General features: G+C 40.4%; 1 protein-coding gene across 1 annotated transcript in view; it reads right to left on the reverse strand.

Annotated features, from left to right (window-relative positions):
- The window catches only part of HACD4 (3-hydroxyacyl-CoA dehydratase 4), a 46,356-nt gene extending 42,456 nt beyond the window's left edge, over positions 1 to 3,900 (reverse strand). The window contains exons 1-2 of the mRNA XM_066257348.1: positions 3,774 to 3,900; positions 2,438 to 2,541 (exon numbers count right to left, since the gene is read on the reverse strand). Of these exons, the coding sequence (XP_066113445.1) occupies positions 2,438 to 2,541; positions 3,774 to 3,802 (133 nt within the window). The 5' untranslated portion in view covers positions 3,803 to 3,900. The remainder of the gene's footprint in view (positions 1 to 2,437; positions 2,542 to 3,773) is intronic.
- Positions 3,901 to 22,522: the final 18,622 nt, after the last annotated feature.

Here is a 22,522-nt window from a genome sequence, read left to right on the forward strand (position 1 = left end):
AGTAAGTAAAAAGGAGCCCAACCCACCTCTCTGTAGCACTGTGAAATAAAATGGAGATCATTCACCCTCGTTTTCATTGTACACGTGAAAAATTTCCTAAGCAACTATGACGTTATTAAGACTATGCAACTAAAGAAAGCACTTTATATTATAGCACACTGTAATCGCTCCTCTTTCCAAAAGAAGTAAAAACTTGAAAAGAAAGGCACCATGCACAATGCTATAGTATTTATTCCCCATTTATGAGATTGTAAAGCAATTCTCAAATAAATGTACCCAGCTAGAATCTACACTATATCAAATGTAAACAGGTTGGAGGTGAGCTAAAGAAACTGCTGTGCTCACAGATTCTCCACTGACAAGAAAGTGAGAGATGAGAAAAAATATGATTATAGAGAAACTTTATAGAAATGACGGTAATGATGCCATGATATCAAATAACTTCTTATGTGTATCTAGTGTGTGTGCCCTATACATAATGGGGTTTTGTTATTTTTTTAAATTAAAATTGTTTTGGTAACATTGTTAAATAATAACATAAGTTTCAGGTGTACATCTTTATAATATGACATTAGAATACTCTGTTGTGTGCCTCCCACCTGAAGTCTAATCTTCCGTCATCATCCATTGGGTCCCCTTCACCCTCTTCATCCTTCCCTTACCCCCCCTGGATTTTTGTTAGTTTTAATTAAACACCTCATTGCAGAGGGACCAAATGAATAACTGAATTTGGAGAGAGCTGAAATGGGAGGGAAACAAATGTCCCTCTATATATTTAGGACAAATGTGTTGGTTTAAATTTTAAAATGAAATCCTTCCATATTAAGAAACTTCCAAGGAAGACACTCCCTCTTTACTGCCTAGTGATCACAGACCATCACCGAGCACTAAGGGTCTCTCTTCTAGTAGCTCTATGAGCTGGACACTGTTAATATCATCCCCATTTCACAGGGACGTTCTGAGGCCTAGACACCCAGGCTCTTATCCACCGGCCTGCACTTACTGTAATAGAGCATTATCAATTGCATAGCTCCACAAAGGAGGAAGGAAGCAGGTATTGCTAGTTGGGGGTGATTAGATTACTATAAGCTGCTTACTTAAATTATACATTGATTTAAGAATTATACCAAACCCCCATGTAGTCATTCTCAGGCTGCCTTCCAAATGAATAGCTTATATTTCTTTAATAAGTAGCTTTTATAATTATAACAGTAGGACAAAAATTAAGAAATAAATAGACTGCTGACTAAAGAAATTTTTCCCACTGGAGAAATTATGCCAGATAGCAGAAGAGTTCATCGCTTGTGACTTGTACTGTGAATGACCTGTGACATGCCCACAAAGCCACAGCAAACTTCCAAGGCCGAGAAGTGATCGGGTTTTTTTTTTTTTCTAAAAATATAAAAGAAGTTTTCCCATAGCCCGTGTTTTCCGCTTCTTGAAGACTCCCAACACGCAGTTGAAATTTAAGCCTGAGCTTGTACCTTTTGAGGTTTTTAACAAAGACAAGAATTTTTCTGTAGATTTGCAGTAAGAAAAAGGCAACAGAGAAGAGTTCATGGTACCTCAAAAGTTTGATTAGTTTCCTGATGATACAGAGTCTGAACTGATGAGCACAGCACAACTTTTCCCAGATACCTTCCACATCTTTGTTTTTTAGCTGAAACCAGCAGTTGCTCAAATTGTCCAGTCACCCAACAGTTGTAAACTGTGATGACACTTACCCACATGGGGTGGGAACATGAAAAGAATGTTATTTTGACAGTGTTTAGTGATTCATTTTTTGAAAATTGAAATGCTATTTAAAATCCTTAGTTTTCAGGAAACTGGAAGAAGCATATGACTTAAATCATTAATGCTGACTCCCACATAAGTGGTGTGTCATCTACAAAGTCATGTGTCATCCCAAAATTTTCTTAGGGATACATTACTCCTTAAGGGGACCAAGAAAAGCCTGAGGAATATAAAGTTTGCCTTTTATTTATTAGTAGTCTCCAGTTACCTTAAATCTAGGGAATAAAGAATAAGGGAAAAAATTACTTAGTTCTTGATTTATCTACACAAAATGTTATACGTAGTAGAATTCACAGATTTTTTTTTCAAAACACACCACATCTGCTAAGATTTGGTCCAGAACCAAAAAGGAAGAGAGAAATGGCAACAGCCCAACGCCATGTGTACAGTTTCAGGGCAAAGTGACTACTCTGGGGGAAGCCAAATCCCTTTACCTTCCCTCTTTCTCCAAAAAGGTGGGTTTTTTTGTTTTTGTCTTTTTTTTTTTGTATTAAGCAACAAATTATGGTTACTGAAAAATGTGGTCATTAAATTTAGAGGAGTATGGATCTTAGGTAAAGTTCATAGACATTCAAAAAGTAAGGAAGACTAGGTGAAAACAAGGATTGAAAGGTAAAAATCAAAAAGTGTTTTAGAGTTTTACCTTTTCCAAATGAAAAGAATCTGACTGTCATATTTGTTAATATCCATGAGTGGCCACAGAACTGGATTAAGTAGTAGATGAACAGATAGGCATTCTTCCTATACCTACAAATACAGAAAAATACAGTCATCCTTTCAGCGTAACACACCTTTCTTTGAACATATCTACAAGCCATCCTGAGCAAACAAGAGAAAATTATTCCTTATCAGTCATTTATTTGGCTGGCCCTCTAATGCATCAGATTTTAAAAGGTGGTCCACTAATGAGTATACTGAATTGCTTAAAGCCAAATATGGTTCTATTGCAAAATCCACTTCACCTTTGATAAAGTTCTAAACTTGCATTGCAAAAACAGCTTTGAATATTTTTTTTTGAGGAAAAATACATGGAGAAGGGGTTGATATGGTCAATATGTGTTGTAAATGCAGAACTTGAGAGAGAACTAGTTTACAGTTACAGGAGGGGAGTAGTGATGGTGGCATTCCCGATGCATTATGTGATCAGGGTCAGTATCTCTCCACAGCCTCCTATTTTGCAAGGGCAGATGTTTCCTCCATCGGACACATAGAAGGGAAGTAAAGCTGGGTTAAAAATGGGTTGCTGGACAGATGACTAAGATGATTGACAGATATGCCTTTGAGGAGTTCCACCAAGCACTGTTGGAAGTGTTCCTAGGGGGTTCAGAAGGGTAGTGGGAGTGGCCTGCCACTGTAGACAAGGTTTTCTCCTAGCTGGAGATGTGAAACCTCTGAAAAGTAAGACAAGTAGGCTAGAAAGCAGATACAATGCAGCTTTATTATTTTACTGGGTCACCCTACAGATGACAGGTTACTAAAGAGGTAGGGAAGAGGAATACCTCCTTAAACAGCATCAGAATCTCTTGGCGTCTCTTAAACACACAGCCTCCGGGCCCTACCACTGAACTGGTGTGTGGAACTGAGCCCTCGAATATGCACATGCAATAGGTGTTTCCACAGCATGCAGATCTAAAATTCAGCCTGCACCAAACACCGCATCTGAGAAAGTCAAGGGAAGGGCACCGGTCGCCGGGAGAAGGAAAGGAAAAAGGACTGGCAAAGAGCGCACATTTAAAAATGAACGGGTGGCCGCGTCCTCTGTCCTTCCTAGTTCTTCATCTGTAAAATGGGGAAATAACAGCCCTCTTCCCAGGGTTGTCTATAGAACTGAACTAGCTAATACCTGTCAAGAGCTCAAGGATGCGTGGGCCAGGGCTGCGTCGCCCGCGCTCGCCGGCGCCGGCCCAGCGCCGATGGGGACGGAGCCCCGGCCCAGAGGCGCCCCTCCCAAACCCCTCCGGCTTCGCCGGGCGCCCTACCTGGGCTGCAGCCAGGCGGGCAGCGCCATGGGCCCCGTGGGCCGCCGCCGCCAGGCCCTCCAGCGCGGTCCGGGAAGGAGGAGCACCTCGGGGAGCTCAGGAGGGGCAGCCCCGCGCCGGGTGCGGAAGGGCGGGGCTTCTCCACTTTCAGCAATTAAAAAAAAAAAAAAAGCCCAAGGTTGTGCAATGGCCACGAGCCGCAAGCCAAGTTCCTCAAGTTGCTGTAGCGGCGTCTGCGCGCTGCACCGCAGCTGACCCACCTCCTGCAGAGCCTGGCTACCGGGCAGTCTGCGCCCGGAGCCCCGCGCGCCGGTCCCCGCCGGGTCGCACCGCTCCGCTCGCAGCGCATCCGCACCTCGGGGTTGATGCTCCACTGCGGCCTCTTGGATGTTAATGGGACCTCCCACCCGGCCTTCAAAAGCGGGCAGCCACGCCATCCAGAGCCTCTCCGCTGCGGGGGGCCCCGGGTGCGCGCCTTTTACTCCCCTCACCTGTGCGGCGCTTTGCGGGGCAGTTTGTGGCCACACCTCCCCTATCAACTTCTCAGATAATAGGGCTGATTCCTTCAGGATCAGGCATTCTTGCTTTCTGGTTTCCCCTGGGTTACGTATCCACGAGTCATCCTCTCCTTATCCTACGCCCACCACCCAGAAAACTTCCTGATCGATAAGGCCTTTGGTATCATTACTCAGGTGACCCACCTCCCACTTTGCTGAAAAGATCCAGACCATCTTCCAGGTTCTGCACCATCTAAGGGAGACATCTCAAAATAAATTAAAGGGGGAATAAAAGCAAATAGATATAAAAGCATCTGAAGGGAAAGTGGGACAACACTATCCAATTTGGGGAGTTGGAAAATTGTACCCTCACTTTACCTAAAGGAAGTAGAAGCTTTGAAAAAAATGTTAAGTCATATGACTGATAAGTGACAGTAATAGAACTTCAAGGTAGGCGTTTGCTTGTGTTTATTTTCTTGTTAGGCCATAGGCCCCTTCCTCATAGTTCATTCTGACCTCTCACCTCATAACCCACCTCTCACCTCTACATTCATCTGCACCTTCACCCTGCCCCCCCCCCCCCCACCGTCAGGGGTTCACTCCTCCCTTGCGTTCACCAGTTCCTTCTCCATGTCAGTCCATCAGTTCTTACTTTCTGCCTCCTCCTTTGTCATCATCCTCTCCTTTCACTGGTTTTCACCACGGTTTAGCAACATACTCATATCTCTTTTACCCTAGAATTAAGCATTTTATTCTCTCTGCTTCTTTCTTGATATAGTTTTCTCTCTCCTTTTTCTCATAACTCTCTTACCACCCATTCTCATTATCAGATGCTTCTTTTGTTCGTTACCATCTTCCTGTTCCATAACACTTTGCAGTTTGGCTTTCCTTTCCAACACTCTCCTGAAACTGCGCTCCCAGAGAGCTGCCTTCATTTCCTCCTCAGTCTCCATCCATCCCTGACTCAGTGTGTAGGTGACTCCACGCAGTCCTTGCTCTTTGGGAGCATTTGATCTAAAGGGGACACTGATACGCAAGCAAACACTAATGGCTGACCTGTCCTTATGTCATTTGTGCTCAGGGCACACAATGAGAAGGAAGTTCTGGGTGGCCTGGCGTGGGGAAGAAGGGAGAGGGTGGAAAGCCTGCTCAGAGGAAGTGACCCCTTATCTCCAAACACAGACCCTGCCTCTACATCCTCAACCCTCAGTCTCCTTCCTTTACCCTCCAACTCTGCATGCTCTACTTCTCTTGCCTCCTCTTCTCACTCTCCCTTTCTCTCTCCCTTTCCCTCTCTCTCTCTCTCTCAATGGGTCCTCTTCTCCTGCGCTATTTCCTCAAAGGTGCCTGGACTGTTTTTTTTAGTTGCCTCCATGTTATTTTTCAGCACAAACACCACCACGCATGACTTTATGTCCATGCAGACTTTAGCTGATTATATCTCCGGCCCCTACTTATTTTTACCAGGACCAGCTCTGCTTTTCAACAGCTTCTGGATATTTTTGCACAAAAATCTTATTCTAACTTCCAACTGAACCTATTTAAAATAAGATCACCGTCTTTTTTCCCAAGTCATTGCCTTATTAACCACAAGGAAACCACCATTTTTCTCGTCATTCAGTTTTAACATTTGGGAGTCATCAAGTTTCCCCAACCAATCAAATTCTATTGCTTCCATCCTTTCAAGATCCCCTACTGATCACTGGTGCTCTAATTTCATTCCTTACTCTCCAGAACCTGGGTAAAAAAGGACACCAAATAAAGCTCCTTTTCACTTGCTAAACAAAGAACAAACTACAAACAAACAAAGTCTTTCAAATAAAGCAGTTAGGGAGTTCAACCTTGTTTTTCAAGTAATAAGTGCAGAAGAGAGTTAGTAGAAAGCATATGAACTTTTAGATAGAAAGTGAAACTCTCCCTATCCTTTGGCAGGGCCCCTGGGCATGTCCTCTAGGTCATGCCAGGACTACCAAGGCAGCCTTCACCAGCCTCCCTGCCTCCAGTCTCTCCTCCTACCCAGACAACCACACATTCTCCTGGTCCAGCCATCCTCCTGGTCAGGATCCTTGGCTGGTTCCCTGTTGCCTGCTACAACAGTGATATCTTGTCTTCAAGCCTGTCACATGCTGACAGCTCATATCACCCTATCCATCCAATGACAGCAAGTTGCCATTCTATGACCACCACAGATATTCTGTGGCCATCATTCATGCCTTTATGAAGCTTTTCTCTTCTACTTTGAATTTCTCTTCTACCTCTTTCCCTTCTTACAGCCCAATATTTTTCCCATCAAAATTCTATTCTGTTTTCAAAGCCCTCCTAGGCCTTCTTCTGGATGCTAGACTGAGCTAATGGATATCTATGATTTACCTTAAAGTGTTTTTATTGAGATTCCTGCTTAATCCACTAGATTACTAATTCCAGAGGACTCTACCTTTTATTAACAGTGAGAATTTGACAAATTCTTTGGTATGAGTTTTTCTCTTCAAATTTTGAACCAAAATCAAATGAAATTTTCAGTGATGGATATTTAGCTGTAATATGTATAGTAAACTTTCAATAATCTACTTGTGCAGAAATCAGAAGCTAAGGCAAGTTCAAATAACTCAAAATTAATAAACTCCAAGCCCTGGCCGGTTGGCTTAGTGGTAGAGTGTCAGCCTGGCGTGCAGGAGTCCAGGGTTCGATTCCCGGCCAGGGCACACAGGAGAAGCGCCCATCTACTTCTCCACCTCTCCCCCTCTCCTTCCTCTCTGTCTCTCTCTTCCCCTCCCGCAGCCAAGGCTCTATTGGAGCAAAGTTGGCCTGGACACTGAGGATGGCTCCGTGGCCTCTGCATCAGGTGCTAAAATGGCTCTGGTTGCAACAGAGCAACGCCCCAGATGGGCAGAGCATTGCTCCCTGGTGGGCATGCTGGGTGGATTCCAGTCGGGCACATGCAGGAGTCTGTCTGACTGCCTCTCTGTTTCCAACTTCAGAAAAATAAAAAAATAAAGTTAATAAGCTCTTTTCTTTGAAAGGAATTTTAGCATTATTTGAACATGTGAGTTTTGTTTTCCTTGGGCAAATGTTAAAATTTGTTTTTATCTAGATGGACACCAGTTGGGACACTAAATCTTGACTCATTGTATTGCAGTAACAGAATAGCACAAGACATTTTTAAAAACCATGTGCAAAAACTGGTCAAATGTAGTGTTTCACAATGATCTTCAGAAAATGAAATCTAATGGTCAAACAGTCTAACTTTGGATACTTATCCATTTATCTATTGAGTGTCCTGCTTTTGCACTTCTCTCCCTCCCATCCCTTGGCAATCTTATTTTCGAATACCAGTACTATCTGTGATCTTTCCAGAAAGCAGAGATTCTGGGAAAGTGCCCATTGCCCCCTTTGTTTCCCATTAGCCACAAATGGCTCTATAAGGAACCAGTTATACTCTGATACCTTTTTTTTTTTTTTAGTGAGAGGAGGGGAGGCAAAGATATAGACTCTCGCATGTACTGCAACCAGGATCCACCTGGCCAGCCCACCAGGGACAATGCTCTGCCCACTTGGGGCTGTTGCTTCTTTGCAACTAGAGCCATTTTTTAGTGCCTGAGACGAAGCCATTCTCAGTATCCAGGACCAACTTGCTTTAGCCAATTGATCTATGGCTGTGGGAAGAGAAGAACAAGAGAAAGTGAGAAAGAGAGAGAGAGAGAGAAAGAAGGGCTCTACTGCTGAGCCAACCAGCCAGGATCTTAATATTTATTTTTTAAATGTTTTTTATTGTTTGCTTCAATTTATTCTTATTTATGAACCCACACTCCATTGATTATCAAGGGGAAACAATACAAAATAAAATTTGCCAATAAAAGAAACTCAATATTCTTTTTTTAAAAATTTTTTTAATGTTTATTTTATTGAGTTTAGAGAGAGAGGACGGGAGAATGAGACAGAGACAGGAACATAGGACTGTTCCCATATGTGCCTTGACCAGGTAAAACCAGCAACCTCTATGCTTCACGACGACACTCCCACCAAGCAAGCTATCTGGCCAGCACTCAATATTCTTTTTCAGTCTCTTTGAATTACTGTCCTTTTCCCCCAAGGCACGTTGGTATATGGGGACATTCTCACAACCCTTAGGTGGTGAAGCGTGGGTCTCACCTGTACACACAGCCCGTGGGTTGTAATTTATTACCTACAGCCACTTGTGAAGAAGCTGTGTCCCACTGGTGTCTGTACACTAGATGTGTCCTCACTAAATCTGTTGATGCTAAATTGGTCCCACCTGCAACTAATTATAGAACCCCACCCTCATTGCCTTTTGTCTTCTACCTGCACCTTGACAGCTTTCTTTTCTATCCCCAAGGTTTCTGCTGATCCTCCATCCTCTTCTTCTCCTCCTCCTCCTAAGGGGTCCTGTGGAAACTTCTGGAACAAGCTGTGGGGAATATTTCAGACTATCTATGTAGGCACCTCCCTTTCTTTCCCACATCATGCTGTACTGGCACTGTGCTGATGTGATGCTCCTTTAAGAACCCACAGGTTTCCCAGCATCCACCTGGGAAAACAGGGCTCTGCACCTCTGACTGCTGAATCCTCATGTTGCTTAGGATGTCTCTATTAGCAACCTTCCAGCAGGCCTGGAGCTAGATGAGGCTAGCAGTCACCTAGCAGTGGTTAGAAAACTCATTAGTCAACAGAGCCAAATGTCAACAGTACAACTATTGAAATTTCTTTTGAGAGCCAAACTTTTTAAACTTAAACTATAAATATATAGGTAGGTGCATTCCTTATTGAGGTAGTGCCCGCACATGGTATTTTGTGGAAGAGCCACACTCAAGGGGCCAAAGAGGTGCATGTGGCTCACAAGCTGCAGTTTGCCCACCAGGGACCTCTCAGTGCCAACACTGAGAGGGAGTGAGGGAGAGACAACAGTGACTTTTGCTAGCGATCTTTTCTTTGTACAGTTTCCTTTTAAAGAATCTATCTTTCCTCCCATCCTAGGACCCTGCTCCGAGTGTCTTCTCTTATTGTCATATACTAACTTTTCTGTCCTTGTGGTTTATTCTAAAACAACCCACACCTCTCCAGTTTTGCCATCATAAAAGTAGACTGTGGAATTTAGAAATTCCTTTGACCCCTGAAACAAAGTTTGACTCTCAAAACCACAGCTTCACTAGGAGCTGAAGAGGCACCTTGATAGGTAAAGCTGAAAGTGATCTGAAGCCTTCCTTTTTTATTTTTAAAGTCTCACTACAACCAGCCCACGTCTCCTGAGGTTAAAGAAAGCCTCCGGCAGGGCATGGAGGTCACATATAAAGACATGCAAAGAGAAAAACACATTAGTATATTTCAAAACTGTTATCCCTGATACATGTAGTTAAGATTTTATTTAAATTCATATACAGTTTTCATTATATATTCTTGTTCCTTGCCATTGTCTATAATTACTGAAAATTACTTTTCTTAGATTAATTCACTTTATAAATTGTTTAGGGGAGCCACCCACAGGAAACCAAATTAATATGATAATATTTGAGATCAGGTTTAATTTTGTAACAATGATAACATTACTTGGGTTGCAGATATAAATAGTTTCAAAAAGATAATTTTTATATTGATCTTATTAGATAAAATAATTGCCTTATATTCAAATCACTTTTAAAGCCAGGGTTGCTTTTTGGTTTCTAAGATGAGAGATTTGTTTAAAATGAATTAGGCTTTGAGAATTTAAGACTTTGTGGTCGTATGATATATAAAGAGTCAAGGAGCCAAACTGCAACATGTTTTGTAAACATTTTTTAAAATAAGGAAAGTTACAAAACAAAAGGGATAAAGTTCAAATAAATAATCTACCAAATGATGGTATTAATAATCATATTAATGATGATGCTAGGTAATTATATCCAGGGTTGACTGTTGCTAGTCTCTCTTCTAAACACTTTATGTGAATTAACTCATTGACTCTTCTTGCAAAGCTGCAATGGGTACATGTTATCTCTCTCTTTTTTTCTTCTTTTCCAAGTAAGAGAAGAGGAGATAAAGAGACACACTCCCACATATTCCCTGACCAGGATCCACCCAGCAACTCCCATCTGAGGCCAGTGCTCTGTCCATGTGGGGCCACTGGCAGCCAAATTATTTTTAGCACCTGAGGCAGATGCTTCATGGAGCCATCCTCAGCACCTGGGCTGTTGTGCTTGAACCAATCAAGCTGTGGTTGAGGGAGGAAAAAAGAGAGAGGAGGGAGCAGATGATTGCTTTTCCTGTGTGCACTGACCGGGAATTGAACCCAGACATACACACACCAGCCAGTGCTCTACCACTGAGCAAACTGTCCAGGGCCACTGTTTTCTCTCTATAAAAACAAAAAACTGTTCTTTTATGGATAAGGAGACTAGAATACAGCTAATTTAAGTGAGTTACCTAGGGTCAACAGTGCTAGCAAGCAGTAAAGGTTTAAGAGTTGAACTCATGTAGACTCAAATGCTTGAACCTTGCCTTTACACATATAATTGTTTTTTAAATGCTAAATTAAAATTTTGCCTCAGAACTCTAGAACATGGCCTTTACTAAACAGAGCATTGACTTGTCTTTACACTAATCTAAAATTTCAACCTGTGTTTTAGAGGCTATGCTTTCTCCTCCAACTTAATTTAATTACATCTAAAGCTGTTCAGATACCCATCCGTCACCATTACATTTTTCATGGCAGCTGTCATATTAAAGCAATTGAATCTGTCACCCTTGAGGCACGTTAAGATGCAGCTAACAGACCCCTCTGCCTTGACTGTGCTTTCTCTCCAGCTGTTGTCTTATCTCCCTCCTTCCATTCAGAGCCCAGTTGGCAGGCTTCTCAGGCCCCGTCCTCCTTGGTTTTCTTCTCCACTTCACATTGTCACCTCCTCTATGTTCTTCTGTTGTCCTCTGCCTCTGCTCTATCTCTTACTCCCTCTCTGGGTATTCTTTTTCATTTCAGGTTTTACACTGACCATAACCTATAGTGGTTTTTTTGTTTTGTAGCTTTGCCTATCCGTCATACATTGAGCTTTATGAGCACAGGAATCTTCGCATCCACCACCCTCCCCCACACCTGGCCCGATGTCAGGTGAGGAGTACTCATGAAATGGTGTTTAATGTTATTTGAAATAGCTACCATTGAGAAGACTGGCCGGTAACTCCATAAAGACTCCTTAGGGATGGTAAAGAATCCAATTCCAGAAAAATCACACATATTGCTATCAAGGGAAGTTTTTCTCCATATTTGAGAGACTGCTCGTTTAGAGACCCAGGGGTAGACTGCTGTGGAGAATAAAAGATTACATTTATTTAGGAAATGGAAACGGGATCCTGTCTTGAACAGGATTATGGGAAGGACACGAGAGAAACACAAGAGAAGGAGGTGTCCTCACATTCTCAGCTCTATTCTTTCTGAAATAAGTAAGGTCCTTCTCTCAGAAAACAAATGTGTTCAAAAATGTCCTTGAATATCAGAAATATTCTAATAGGAAAATTATTAGCTCTTACCCAAACATACCATGTTGAAGATCTTTGGTGATTAGGCATTTAATACTTTTGGCTTTGATAATTTTATAGCTACTTCAAACTGTGTTTGATTTTTCACCTTCGAGAGGTATGTGATCCCACTGAGTCACAAACCTGAATTGCACCCACCTGTTGGGGGGTTGCAGAGTAAGGGGGCTGTGTAAGGGCACACCCTGTGTGCCTCAGCCTCACAAGGTGTCTCTAACTGGATGGACCTGCCCCTTGTGAGGAGGTAGGGGAAATACACAATAGTTGTGCTTGGGCATTGCTGCAGGTCTCGAGGAATCAGTCCTCACAATTTTCAGAGAATATTTTAAAAGAAGATAACAATAATGGATGATAGACTAAAGAGGAAAAAAATTGTACTTCAATGATGTATTGTCAAAAGTATGTTAAGTATTTTTTTTTTCAAAATAATATGAATGTAGTGGTCAAGTTAGATTTAGTACCAATGAGACTTTTGGGGTAAAGTATTCATCCCTTTAAATTCCTTATCTGTAAAGTCATCATTTAAACTTTACAGCATGTTCACACACATGCATACTTATCTCACACTTAGACACATGCACACTTAGCACACTATTATGGCTGAAATTCAATGACTTACTCATTAAAATAAACAACTTACAAGTATAATAAACCCACTTTTGTGATAAAACATTTTTGCTACTAATCAATAATAATTGATATGTTAACTCTTTCCTCATGTAATAGGCATCACCTCATCCTAATAGATGTTATTGTGAGATAAACATTGTCTCTCTTAAAATAAAGCAGTAACTTGTTGTATTAAATAAATATATTTAGTTGATCAGGTTTCATTGTGATTTTTTTTATAATCTGACAAATAATGCTTGAAATGTATTTTTGGTAGGAGATTTAAGGTTCATATTGTATCTAGTATTTTACCAATTATTTTTATATACATTATTGCATTCACTCTTACTAACAAGTAAGAAGGGTAGATATTATTGATGTAGGTTTAGACTTAAGGAAACTGAGCCTCAGAGGGATGAAGTGACTGTCCAGTCACAAAGCAAATGGTGATCAAAACCTGGTACTTACTGTGAGCCTTGGTCTCTGTCCCAAGTCACGTGCTCATTCCTCTTCATTCTGCCTCTACCTGTTATGATCATCAGTCCCTGGGTTTGAAGCTTAAGAGGATTTAAGTGCACATGCCTAAGATTTCAATTAGCTCTGAGTTAATAAAAAGGAGGACTTCTTAAATACTGTAAATACTTTTTTGATCAATATCCAAAAACAGATTCCTAAATGTTGTTATAAATACATTTATATTTTTGTAAAAATTAATTGTTAAAGTATGAATCTTGGGACACTGTAAGTAGGATTCAAAAATACCTTCTGTAATAATCGTTTTTTAAAAGATCAAAAAAATGGTTACTTTTATTTTACTGCTGTATTTTATTATAGTCTAATTCTTAATCTTATAAATTCATATATGGCATACATTCTTTATTAAACTCACTAGAAAATTCACAAATGTTTTCAGAAGCTTTAAAAAGTTCCATGAAATGTTTCTGAGGCTGCCCACAGATTTTGATGTGTACACGGGAGAGGTGTTAATTCTAACTTTAGCAAAAAGAACATTTGAAAGATGGAAGCACTAAGAAATCATACACACAAAACCACAACTGATGACTCCCAAGGGTACCATCTTTGAGTAGTGAGCTTTTCTGAGAAACTCTCTTTTTCCTCTTTACTTGAAAACGAAGTCAGGAAGATGCATCCTCTCAGTGGGTGAGAGAGATCAGCAAATAGAAAACTGTTGGTTGGAACATGGGCGAGCATGGAAATCTGGGAGAAGCTCACAATCAACATGAGGTCACCCCTGGCCACAGCAGATGAGTTGAGTTGAACCACTGACCTGTGTGAGCCAAGGTGACTAAATTAGTTTCATAGGACTGCTGCAACAAAGTACCACAAACTAGGTGACTTAAAATGACAGAAATTTATTCTCTCAGTTTTAAAAGTTGGAAATCCAAAATCAAGGTGTTGGCAGGACTGTTCTCTTTGAAGATGGTAGAGGAGGGTCCTTTCCTGACTCTCCCTAGATTTCAGTAGCTCCTGGTGTTCCTCAACATCTTTAACTTGTAGATACATTGCTCTAATTGTCTTCATGTAACATTCTTCTCTGTGTGTCTGTGCCCAAATTTCCATGAGTAAATAGATTGAGAATGTGGTCCCAAGCTTGCCCTAGAACTGAAGACAACACTGAATAAATACATACTGATGATTTATGATTTATCACCAAAGGGCATAGGGGAGGTACAGGATGTCTAAGAAGGAGGGAGTGACCATCTTCCAGGGCTCTCTGCACTCTTTGTTGTGAGAGAGCTGATGGGAGTGCATCTCCGCATTCCCAGCCACATCTTTCCTCCTTCCCCTCACTTCCCCATCTCCACCATCATCTTTCTCTCCATGCTTTTCCTTGTTCTCACTCTCTTATGGAATCATGTGTAACATCCAAAATAGAAGATGGGCGTGCTCAGGACTGGGACAACGACTAGGGTGAAAACATGTTTCTGTTCCAGCTCAAGTTTAGGACTGACTGAGAACAGAAATTACCAAAGTTTTCATCACTGCCACAATCTTCTTCATCAGCTGATAGTCCCACTATTAGGATACTCTTTCCATCTACATTGTGAGATGATCCTAAAGATAGTGTTAAGATAACTGTTTTCTCTGTCATATGAAGCAGTCTGAAGATTATCCTTTGAGCAAGGTAATAAGAATACTGAATTTGAAAGCTATTAATTATAAAAATGAAATAAAAAAGAATATATTAAATTTTAAAATAATATTTATATATAAATCATCAAATATAATATTGAAATTTAATAATAAATAAATACTAAATTAATTTTAATAAACAAATCTTTAAATTAATATATACAGATGATTAAAATATCCTGTCCATTTTCTGAAAATATTACAGAAAGAATAAGTAAAAAGTTGCTTGGACATCTAAAATGATACTAATAATCAACTCCAAATTAGTTATATAATCGATTCATTTCTTGGCCCTGAAGTCTTCTTCTGAGCTGCTCAATGAACAGAAAATACCTTCGGATTTCTGCACACATGACCTCCTGGCACAGTTGCTGTATTTTAGGTCTTGCAGTCACGGGTCACTTGGAAATGTCTTTATTCCAAGTCTTGATATTCTTCCTCTGTGAGAGTGAATGACTCTCCTGCCCGGTTCCCTGCCCCAAGCATACCCTTGTTTTTTCCATTTGCTGATAAAATTCACTTAGGAGCCTCTAAACTGCTTGCCTTCCAGAAAGACAGAGAGACATCCAGGTTGAAAGAGTTGACAGTCTGCTGCAGCATTTTCTGAATGGCAATGAAAGCATTTTCCTTTGGAAACTGGTCAATTTTTGAAACCTGGAGGAATCTAAAATTGTTCCTGTCCTTTTGACATCTCAGAGAAAATATTCCTTCCAGGTTTTTAAGTGTTATAGTCTCCCAGTTGCCTTTGCTCCTTGGAGAGTGATGGTCCACAGTGCAGACAGTAGCAACAAGAAGTAGCCATGGCCCAATCCAGCAAGGCCAGCTGATAATGGTGAGCCCCTCACAGGGCTGCTCCTTCCTCAGAGAGAGCTCGGATATGGACCACCTGATTAACTCTATTCCACATCTCTAAATTTGTTCACCTCTGGGATCTTTATGTTTGCATGACATTTAAGAGTTCCCTTATATTTTTGTGGTATTTTCCACTTTTTGTTTACTACTTTTCAATAATAAACAAAAATGCTGTAGTGTCTTTGGACAGTGATATGCATATTAATTTTAGAATTGTGATGAATATAAACTATTTCCTACAACACACCAGCAGTCACTTAAATGAAAACAAAGCTGTGAGTGTTCTTGCCTTATTTGAATTTTCTATGCATAGCCTATAATGGTTTTACTTCCTCCGGATGGGCTGTTTGACTTTATTCCAATCAAGAATAATTCTCTGGATAAAATACTTGTTTAGATATACTGCTCAGAAAAATTAGGGGATATTTCAAAATGAATATAAAGAGATTTTTAAAAAAGAAGTGTTTGATTTTCTTTTTATTAAATAAAAATATCAGAAAAGCAAACGACAAATCAAAGAAAGTTGTTCAATTATGCAAATGAGATGCAAAACCAACTTTTATTTCATTGGTGAATATGCACTATACAAAAGGCTGAAGTACTGGAGTATCTGCATGTTCCCTGGTCCCTTAATTTTTGTGAGCAGAGTTGGTATGGTTTTCAAGGCTTTGTTTTAGCTAATTGTACTTTATCACAAATTTGCATTGCAAAATTCTTTTTTACCTGATTATGTACATTGAGTTTTTTTCGCTGACAAAATCAGAATTGTGAGCCCTGGCCAGTTGGCTCGGTGGTAGAGCATCGGCCTGGTGTGCAGGAGTCCCGGGTTCGATTCCCAGCCAGGGCACACAGGAGAAGCGCCCATCTGCTTCTCCACCCCTCCCCCTCTCCTTCCTCTCTGTCTCTCTCTTCCCCTCCTGCAGCCAAGGCTGCATTGGAGCAAAGTTGGCCCAGGTGCTGAGGATGGCTCCATGGCCTCTGCCTCAGGCGCTAGAATGGCTCTGGTTGCGACAGAGCGATGCCCCAGATAGGCAGAGCATCGCCCCCTGGTGGGCATGTCGGGTGGATCCCGGTCAGGTGCATGCGGGAGTCTGTCTGACTGCCTCCCCGTTTCCAACTTCAGAAAAATACAAAAAAAAAAAAATCCGAATTGTGGAATGAGTGAAGTTTGTCTTGGGTCTTCCATCTCCCCATTTGGTTGTGTTCACCTCACATCTCCTCACAGTGTCCCTCTTTTCCTCCCTAAACAATACAGCAGAGCGGTGGAGGATGACAATGCTCAAGACAGGCTGCCTGGGTTTGAATTAAACTTACCCACTACCTTAGGCAGCTAATTTACTCTATGAGCCTCAGTTCTTTGCTTAAGCACTTAAATCACTTTAGACAATGCCTCACGCCTTGTCAGTCTTCAGGGTTAGTTAGCTGATCTCATGATTGTCAAGCACCATCTGCTCTTTGGTGGCTGTTATGGTCCCTCATTTGCTGCGAACTGATAAAAACTCAAGCTGCTCACAAACCCCTCCCTTTTTCTTCTAATGTTATTGAACATTGGCCAGGTGTAGGACACTGCATTAAGTACTAGGCATATAGAAACAACAAAGAAAAGAAGGCAGGACCCTACCTTCAAGATGCTTATATCTAGATATTGAAGAGCAGGAAGAGAACAAGGAACTCTAGTAGTGCAGTAACAGTCATAAAATACTGTTTTATAAAATATAAGACAGTGTGATGAGTCATAATAAAAGTCTGCAGTTCTAGAAGGATAAGTCATTCCTCTTGCAATGGAGCAGCTAGTGAAGAGCCATGGACATCCTTGGCGAGTAGTTTGTCTTATAGGAGATGAGTTGGAGAGCACCATCCAGGTAAAGAGAACAGTACTGGCAAAGGCATGGAATGATCCATACTGGAAAGGCTTGGAGAGATCTATAGGTTAAAAAGTAAGGATGAACAGTTCTCAGTCCCTGGAGACAAGTTCAGAAATAATTGCTTGAAGCAGACTGTGGCTCCAAGCTTCACATACACTTGCTTAACACGACTTTTACAAGTGTAATTACTGAGTTATCTGGTTTATATGGATTTGAATATTTTTCTGTCTTCAGCATCTATTGATGAAAAACAGGCCATGCAACTGAGAACCGCATTATACTCAACTCACCAGCATTCTTTAATATTTATTCAGGTTAGGATTTGTTGGTGACAAAACTTTAGTTTATATTTGTCTAAAAATGTCTCTATTTCTAGGAAGCACATCAACAATAGTTCTTGAAATAGTTAAGTAATTGATGGAATTAAATAACCAGATTTTTAAAAATTTCGACTGATCCATTTTTACTTTTCAACTATAGTTTGTATTCAATATTATTCTGTATTAGTTTCAGATGTATAGCATAGTGGTTAGATAGTCATGTACTTTACAAGTAGTCCCCCTGATGTTTTAAGTGCCCACCTGGCCCCATACATAGTTGTTATGGTATTATTGGCTCTATTCCCTATGCTATAATTTACATCTCTATCACTGTTCTAAACCCAATATAAATTGTCTATAACCAATTTGTACTTCTTAATCCCTTCACCTTTTTCCCTCAGCTCCCCAAACTACCCCTCTGTCAACTGTCAATCTGTTCTCTGTATTTATGAGTCTGTTTTATTTTGTTTCTTTATTTTGTTTATTAGATTCCACATCTAAGTGAAATCATATGGTATTTGTCTTTCTCTGTCTGACTTATTTCTCTTAGCATAATACCCTCTAGGTTTATCTATGCTGTCTCAAAAGGTAAAATTTCATTCTTCTTACGACTGGTTATACTCCATTGTGCATATGTACCACAACTTTGAAAAGATAACCTACTGAATTGAAAAACATATTTGCCAATGATACATCCAATAAGAGGTTAATATCCAAAATTTATAAAGAAATTAGATAACTCAACACCAGAAAAACAAGCAATCCAATTAAAAAGTGGACAGTAGACCTGAATAGACACTTCTCCAAAGAAGACATACAGATGGCCAATAGATATATTAAAAGTTTCTCAACATCAATAATCATCAGAGAAATGCAAATCAAAACCACAATGAAATACCACCTATAGATCTTTTGAAAGATCAGTCAATTTTGAATTTTCCTAATAAATGAGCTTAAAAATGCTATTACTGTATTAGTCCAATAATTGGCTAAATGATTTTTATTTCCTTAGCCTATTCTTTATTTAGTTTTCTCTCTTTTTCTTTTAATGTAAGCCATATTGCAATATTTTAATTGCCTTCATAAAAGCACCGTAGCCTGGCCAGTTGACTTGGTGGTAGAGCATTGGCCTGGCATGTGGATGTCCTGGGTTGATCTCCAGTCAAGGCACACAGGAGAAGAGACCATCTCCTTCTCCACCCCTCCCCTCCCCTTCTCTATTTTCTCTCTCTCATTTCCTCCCACAGCTATGGCTCAATTGGTTTGAGTGCATTGGCCCTGGACAATGAGGATGGCTCCATGGAGCCTCTGCCTCAGGTGCTAAAAATAGCTCAGTAGTAACCAGGGTTCCAGATGGGCTAAGCATTGGCTCCAGACCAGGGTTGCCAGGTAGATTCTGGTCAGGGTGCATGTGGGAGTCTATTTCTGTATCTCCCCTCTTCTCACTTGGAAAAAAAAGGAAAGGAAAGAAAAAAGAAAATAAAGGAGAAGAGAAGAGAGAGAAGAGGAGAGGGAAGGGGAAGGGGAAGGGGAAGGGGAAGGGAAAGGGAAGGGAAGGGAAGGGAAGGGAAGGGAAGGGAAGGGAAGGGAAGGGAAGGGAAGGGAAGGGAAGGGAAGGGAAAGGAAGGGAGAAAAGAACTGTAAAACCTAAGGTAGACCTGACCTGTGGTGGTGCAGGGGATAAAGCGTCGACCTGGAATGCTGAGGTTGCCGGTTTGAAACCCTGCACTTGTCTAGTCAAGGCACATATGGGAGATGATGCTTCCTGCTCCTTCCCTCTTTCTCTCTCTCTCTCTCTCTCTCTCTCTCTCTGTCTGTCTCTCTCTCTCTCCTCTCTAAAAGGAATAAATTTTAAAAAATTAAAAAAATAATATAACAAAACAAAACAGAAACCTAAGGTAAAAAATGTAGATGAAGTACAAAGGACTATATTAAATATTGGTTAGTCAATATTTATTTATTTATTGGGTTTCTTTTTACTTTATCAAGGTATAATGGAGAAGTAAAATGATAAGATATTGAGTTTACAACATGATAATGTGATATATGTATACATTATGGAAGGATTATGTAAATTTCATATGGTTCTTTCTCTGAAATACTTTCTAAATGTATTAGCTGGCAGTTTAGAATAATTTTTCTGGCCTTTACCTAATCAGCCAGAATCTCTCTTTATCCTGTGTCTGCTTGTTTTTCTGTCTCTATCTGCTTTTGCATTTAACCTTTTTGTGCTTAGTTAATATATTTATACTTCTATATACACCTTTACATTTCTACAGCTATCAGAAATTTTGCATGAGATATTTAAAAGCCTAAATTATTCCTTGACATGTAAATTCCCAGGCAGAAAAATCAGGCAATGCTGGTCAGTGCCCATCCAGCCCTATAGATGAAGAAAAGGGGCTCAAGGAAGAAAGATGGGCTCTGGTTCTGTGCTGCTGTCGGCACACCATCTAGAACCAGACTGCCTGGGTTTGAACCCATACTTCACAGTTGCATGATCTGTGATGGTTAATTTTTTGTGTCATATTAACTTGGCTAAGAGATGTCCAGATAGCTGGTAAAACATTATTTCTGGGTGTGTCTGTTAAACTGTTTTTCAGAAGAGGTTAGCATTTGAATCAGTAGACTGAATAAAGAAGATGCCATAGCCAATTTGGGCAAGCATCAGCAATTGTCTGAGGGCCTGAATAAAACAAAAAGGTAGGGAAAGGGCAAATTCTCTCTCTCTCTTTGCTTCAGCTCAGACATTCACTTTCTCCTGACTTTGGTCATTGTGAATGAGTGCTCCTGATTCTCAAACTTTTGGATTCAGACCAGGATTTATATGTACCACTAGCATTCCCCTCCTCCCACCCCCATTCACAAGCATTCAAACTCACACTGAATTATATTACCAGCTTTCCTGGTTCTCCAGCTTGCCGATGACAAATAATGGAACTTTTTGGCCTCCATAATTGTGTGCGCCAATCCTGTAATAAGCTACTATATCTACAACAATACCTATATCTACATCTACAATCTATATCTACATCTATAGTTACATCTCTCATTGGTTCTGTTTCTCTGAAGAACCTTGACTATTACACCAACTTAATAGTTGCATGAAGTTGTCAAGTTGCTTAACTTCTCTGTGCCAATTTCCTGATCTCTAAAATGAAGATAATATTATCATATATATGGTTGTTATAAAGATTAGTGACCAATGTCTGGCACAGAGAATGTTTAATCAGTGTTTACTACTATCACCAGCAGCAGCAGCCTCACTCTCATCATCCTGTTAAGGAGGGAAAGGCCTGGTTGCCCCTATGGCTCACATACTTTTTCCAGGGTTTCTATCTTGTTGCAGAGACCTATGAGTGAATGAGTAGTGAAATTGGCCATGCTATTGTTTTTAAATACTTCTTTGAGACGTTATTCTTTTAATCCATCTAACTCAGGCAGATTATAATGTGAAAACCAACAGTTAGTGAAAGAGTGACATTGCTAGGAGTGATGAGGAATGGGCCATGGGCAGGCTGACATTTATGGAGAACCAATCACGAGGGCACCATCCTAGCTGATGCACGAGTCCATGTAAGGCAGGCCAGAATTTTCTGAAAGAGAAAGTTAATTATAATGGGATCCATTAAAATGAATGGAAAACAAATGATTATATAATATTAAAGGTAATATTAGTTATTATATATGTTTGCATAGCATTTTTACATTATCTTATTATATCTTATTATAGACTCAGTGTGGGATAATTACATGATTTTTATTTTATGGGTGAGGAAAGTGAATCTTAGAAAGATTAAATGTACCAAAGATCACAGAACTGGCAGAGACAATGTTATTGGGTGAAGGAGCTACGAGGTTTGAGGGCCTATGCTCTAAACTGAGATGACAAAGAGGTTTCTTCCCAATCAATTGATGTTAGTCTTCTGGAGTGAGAAGGATCTTGAAGCTTCATCTGGGTTAAGTGGAAAGAATAGTGTAATCAGTATTCTGGGAATAAGAGTTGCCACCCTCATGTAAATATCATGATATCTTTGGTATGTGTCTTGTTTTCTCAAGCATGGATGAAGCAGGATTTAGGTCTCAGGTATATGAAGGGAGGTTAAACAGGAAAGGTGACCACAAGCTATAAAGAAGGTTGGAAGGATGAATTAGTGATTTCTACAAGTTCATAATGTTTTTGTAATCTGGTATCATAAATATATTTTTGAAACAAAAACCTTCCTTCCTTCCTTCCTTCCTTCCTTCCTTCCTTCCTTCCTTCCTTCCTTCCTTCCTTCCTTCCTTCCTTCCTTCCCTCCTTCCTTCCTTCCTTCCTTCCTTCCTTCCTTCCTTCCTTCCTTCCCTCCTTCCTTCCTTCCTTCCTTCCTTCCTTCCTTCCTTCCTTCCTTCCTTCCTTCCTTCCTTCTTTCCTTCCTTTTTTCTTCCTTTTTTCTTTCCTTTCTTTCTTCCTTCTAAAACTTAGACAAAGAGAATAATTTGTAAGACTTAAAATTGAGGGATATGGAGATGTTTTCTTTGAACATATGTACCCTGATTTATTAATGTCACCCCATTAAAATTAATTAAAAAGAAAAGATTTCATTAAGAAAAAAAATTCAGGGATAGTGATTTCCTATTAAACTTCTAACTGTGGTCTTGGGGAAGCCCCACAACCTACTAAGCTCGTCTTTGTGGGAGAGGAGCCCCAGTGAGTGGGGTGGCCATATCTTTCAGAGAGACTGTGAGAGACCACAATGGTAAATAGAAAACCTTTGTCTCAAATAGGACATGACATCAGGATCCTACACAAAGTACTCCTAAATGCAGGACAAGTCAGCACCTGCTGCACCGTGAATGAAAAAAGGGAACTACTATCTCTTCGTATTTTTACTGCCTGCCCTCCATGTTAACATGGTATGTGTGTTTGCCTTTGCTTAGCTAGCAGTGGA

The sequence above is a fragment of the Saccopteryx bilineata genome, chromosome 2 (genome assembly GCF_036850765.1).
Source record: "Saccopteryx bilineata isolate mSacBil1 chromosome 2, mSacBil1_pri_phased_curated, whole genome shotgun sequence".
Lineage (NCBI taxonomy): Eukaryota > Metazoa > Chordata > Mammalia > Chiroptera > Emballonuridae > Saccopteryx > Saccopteryx bilineata.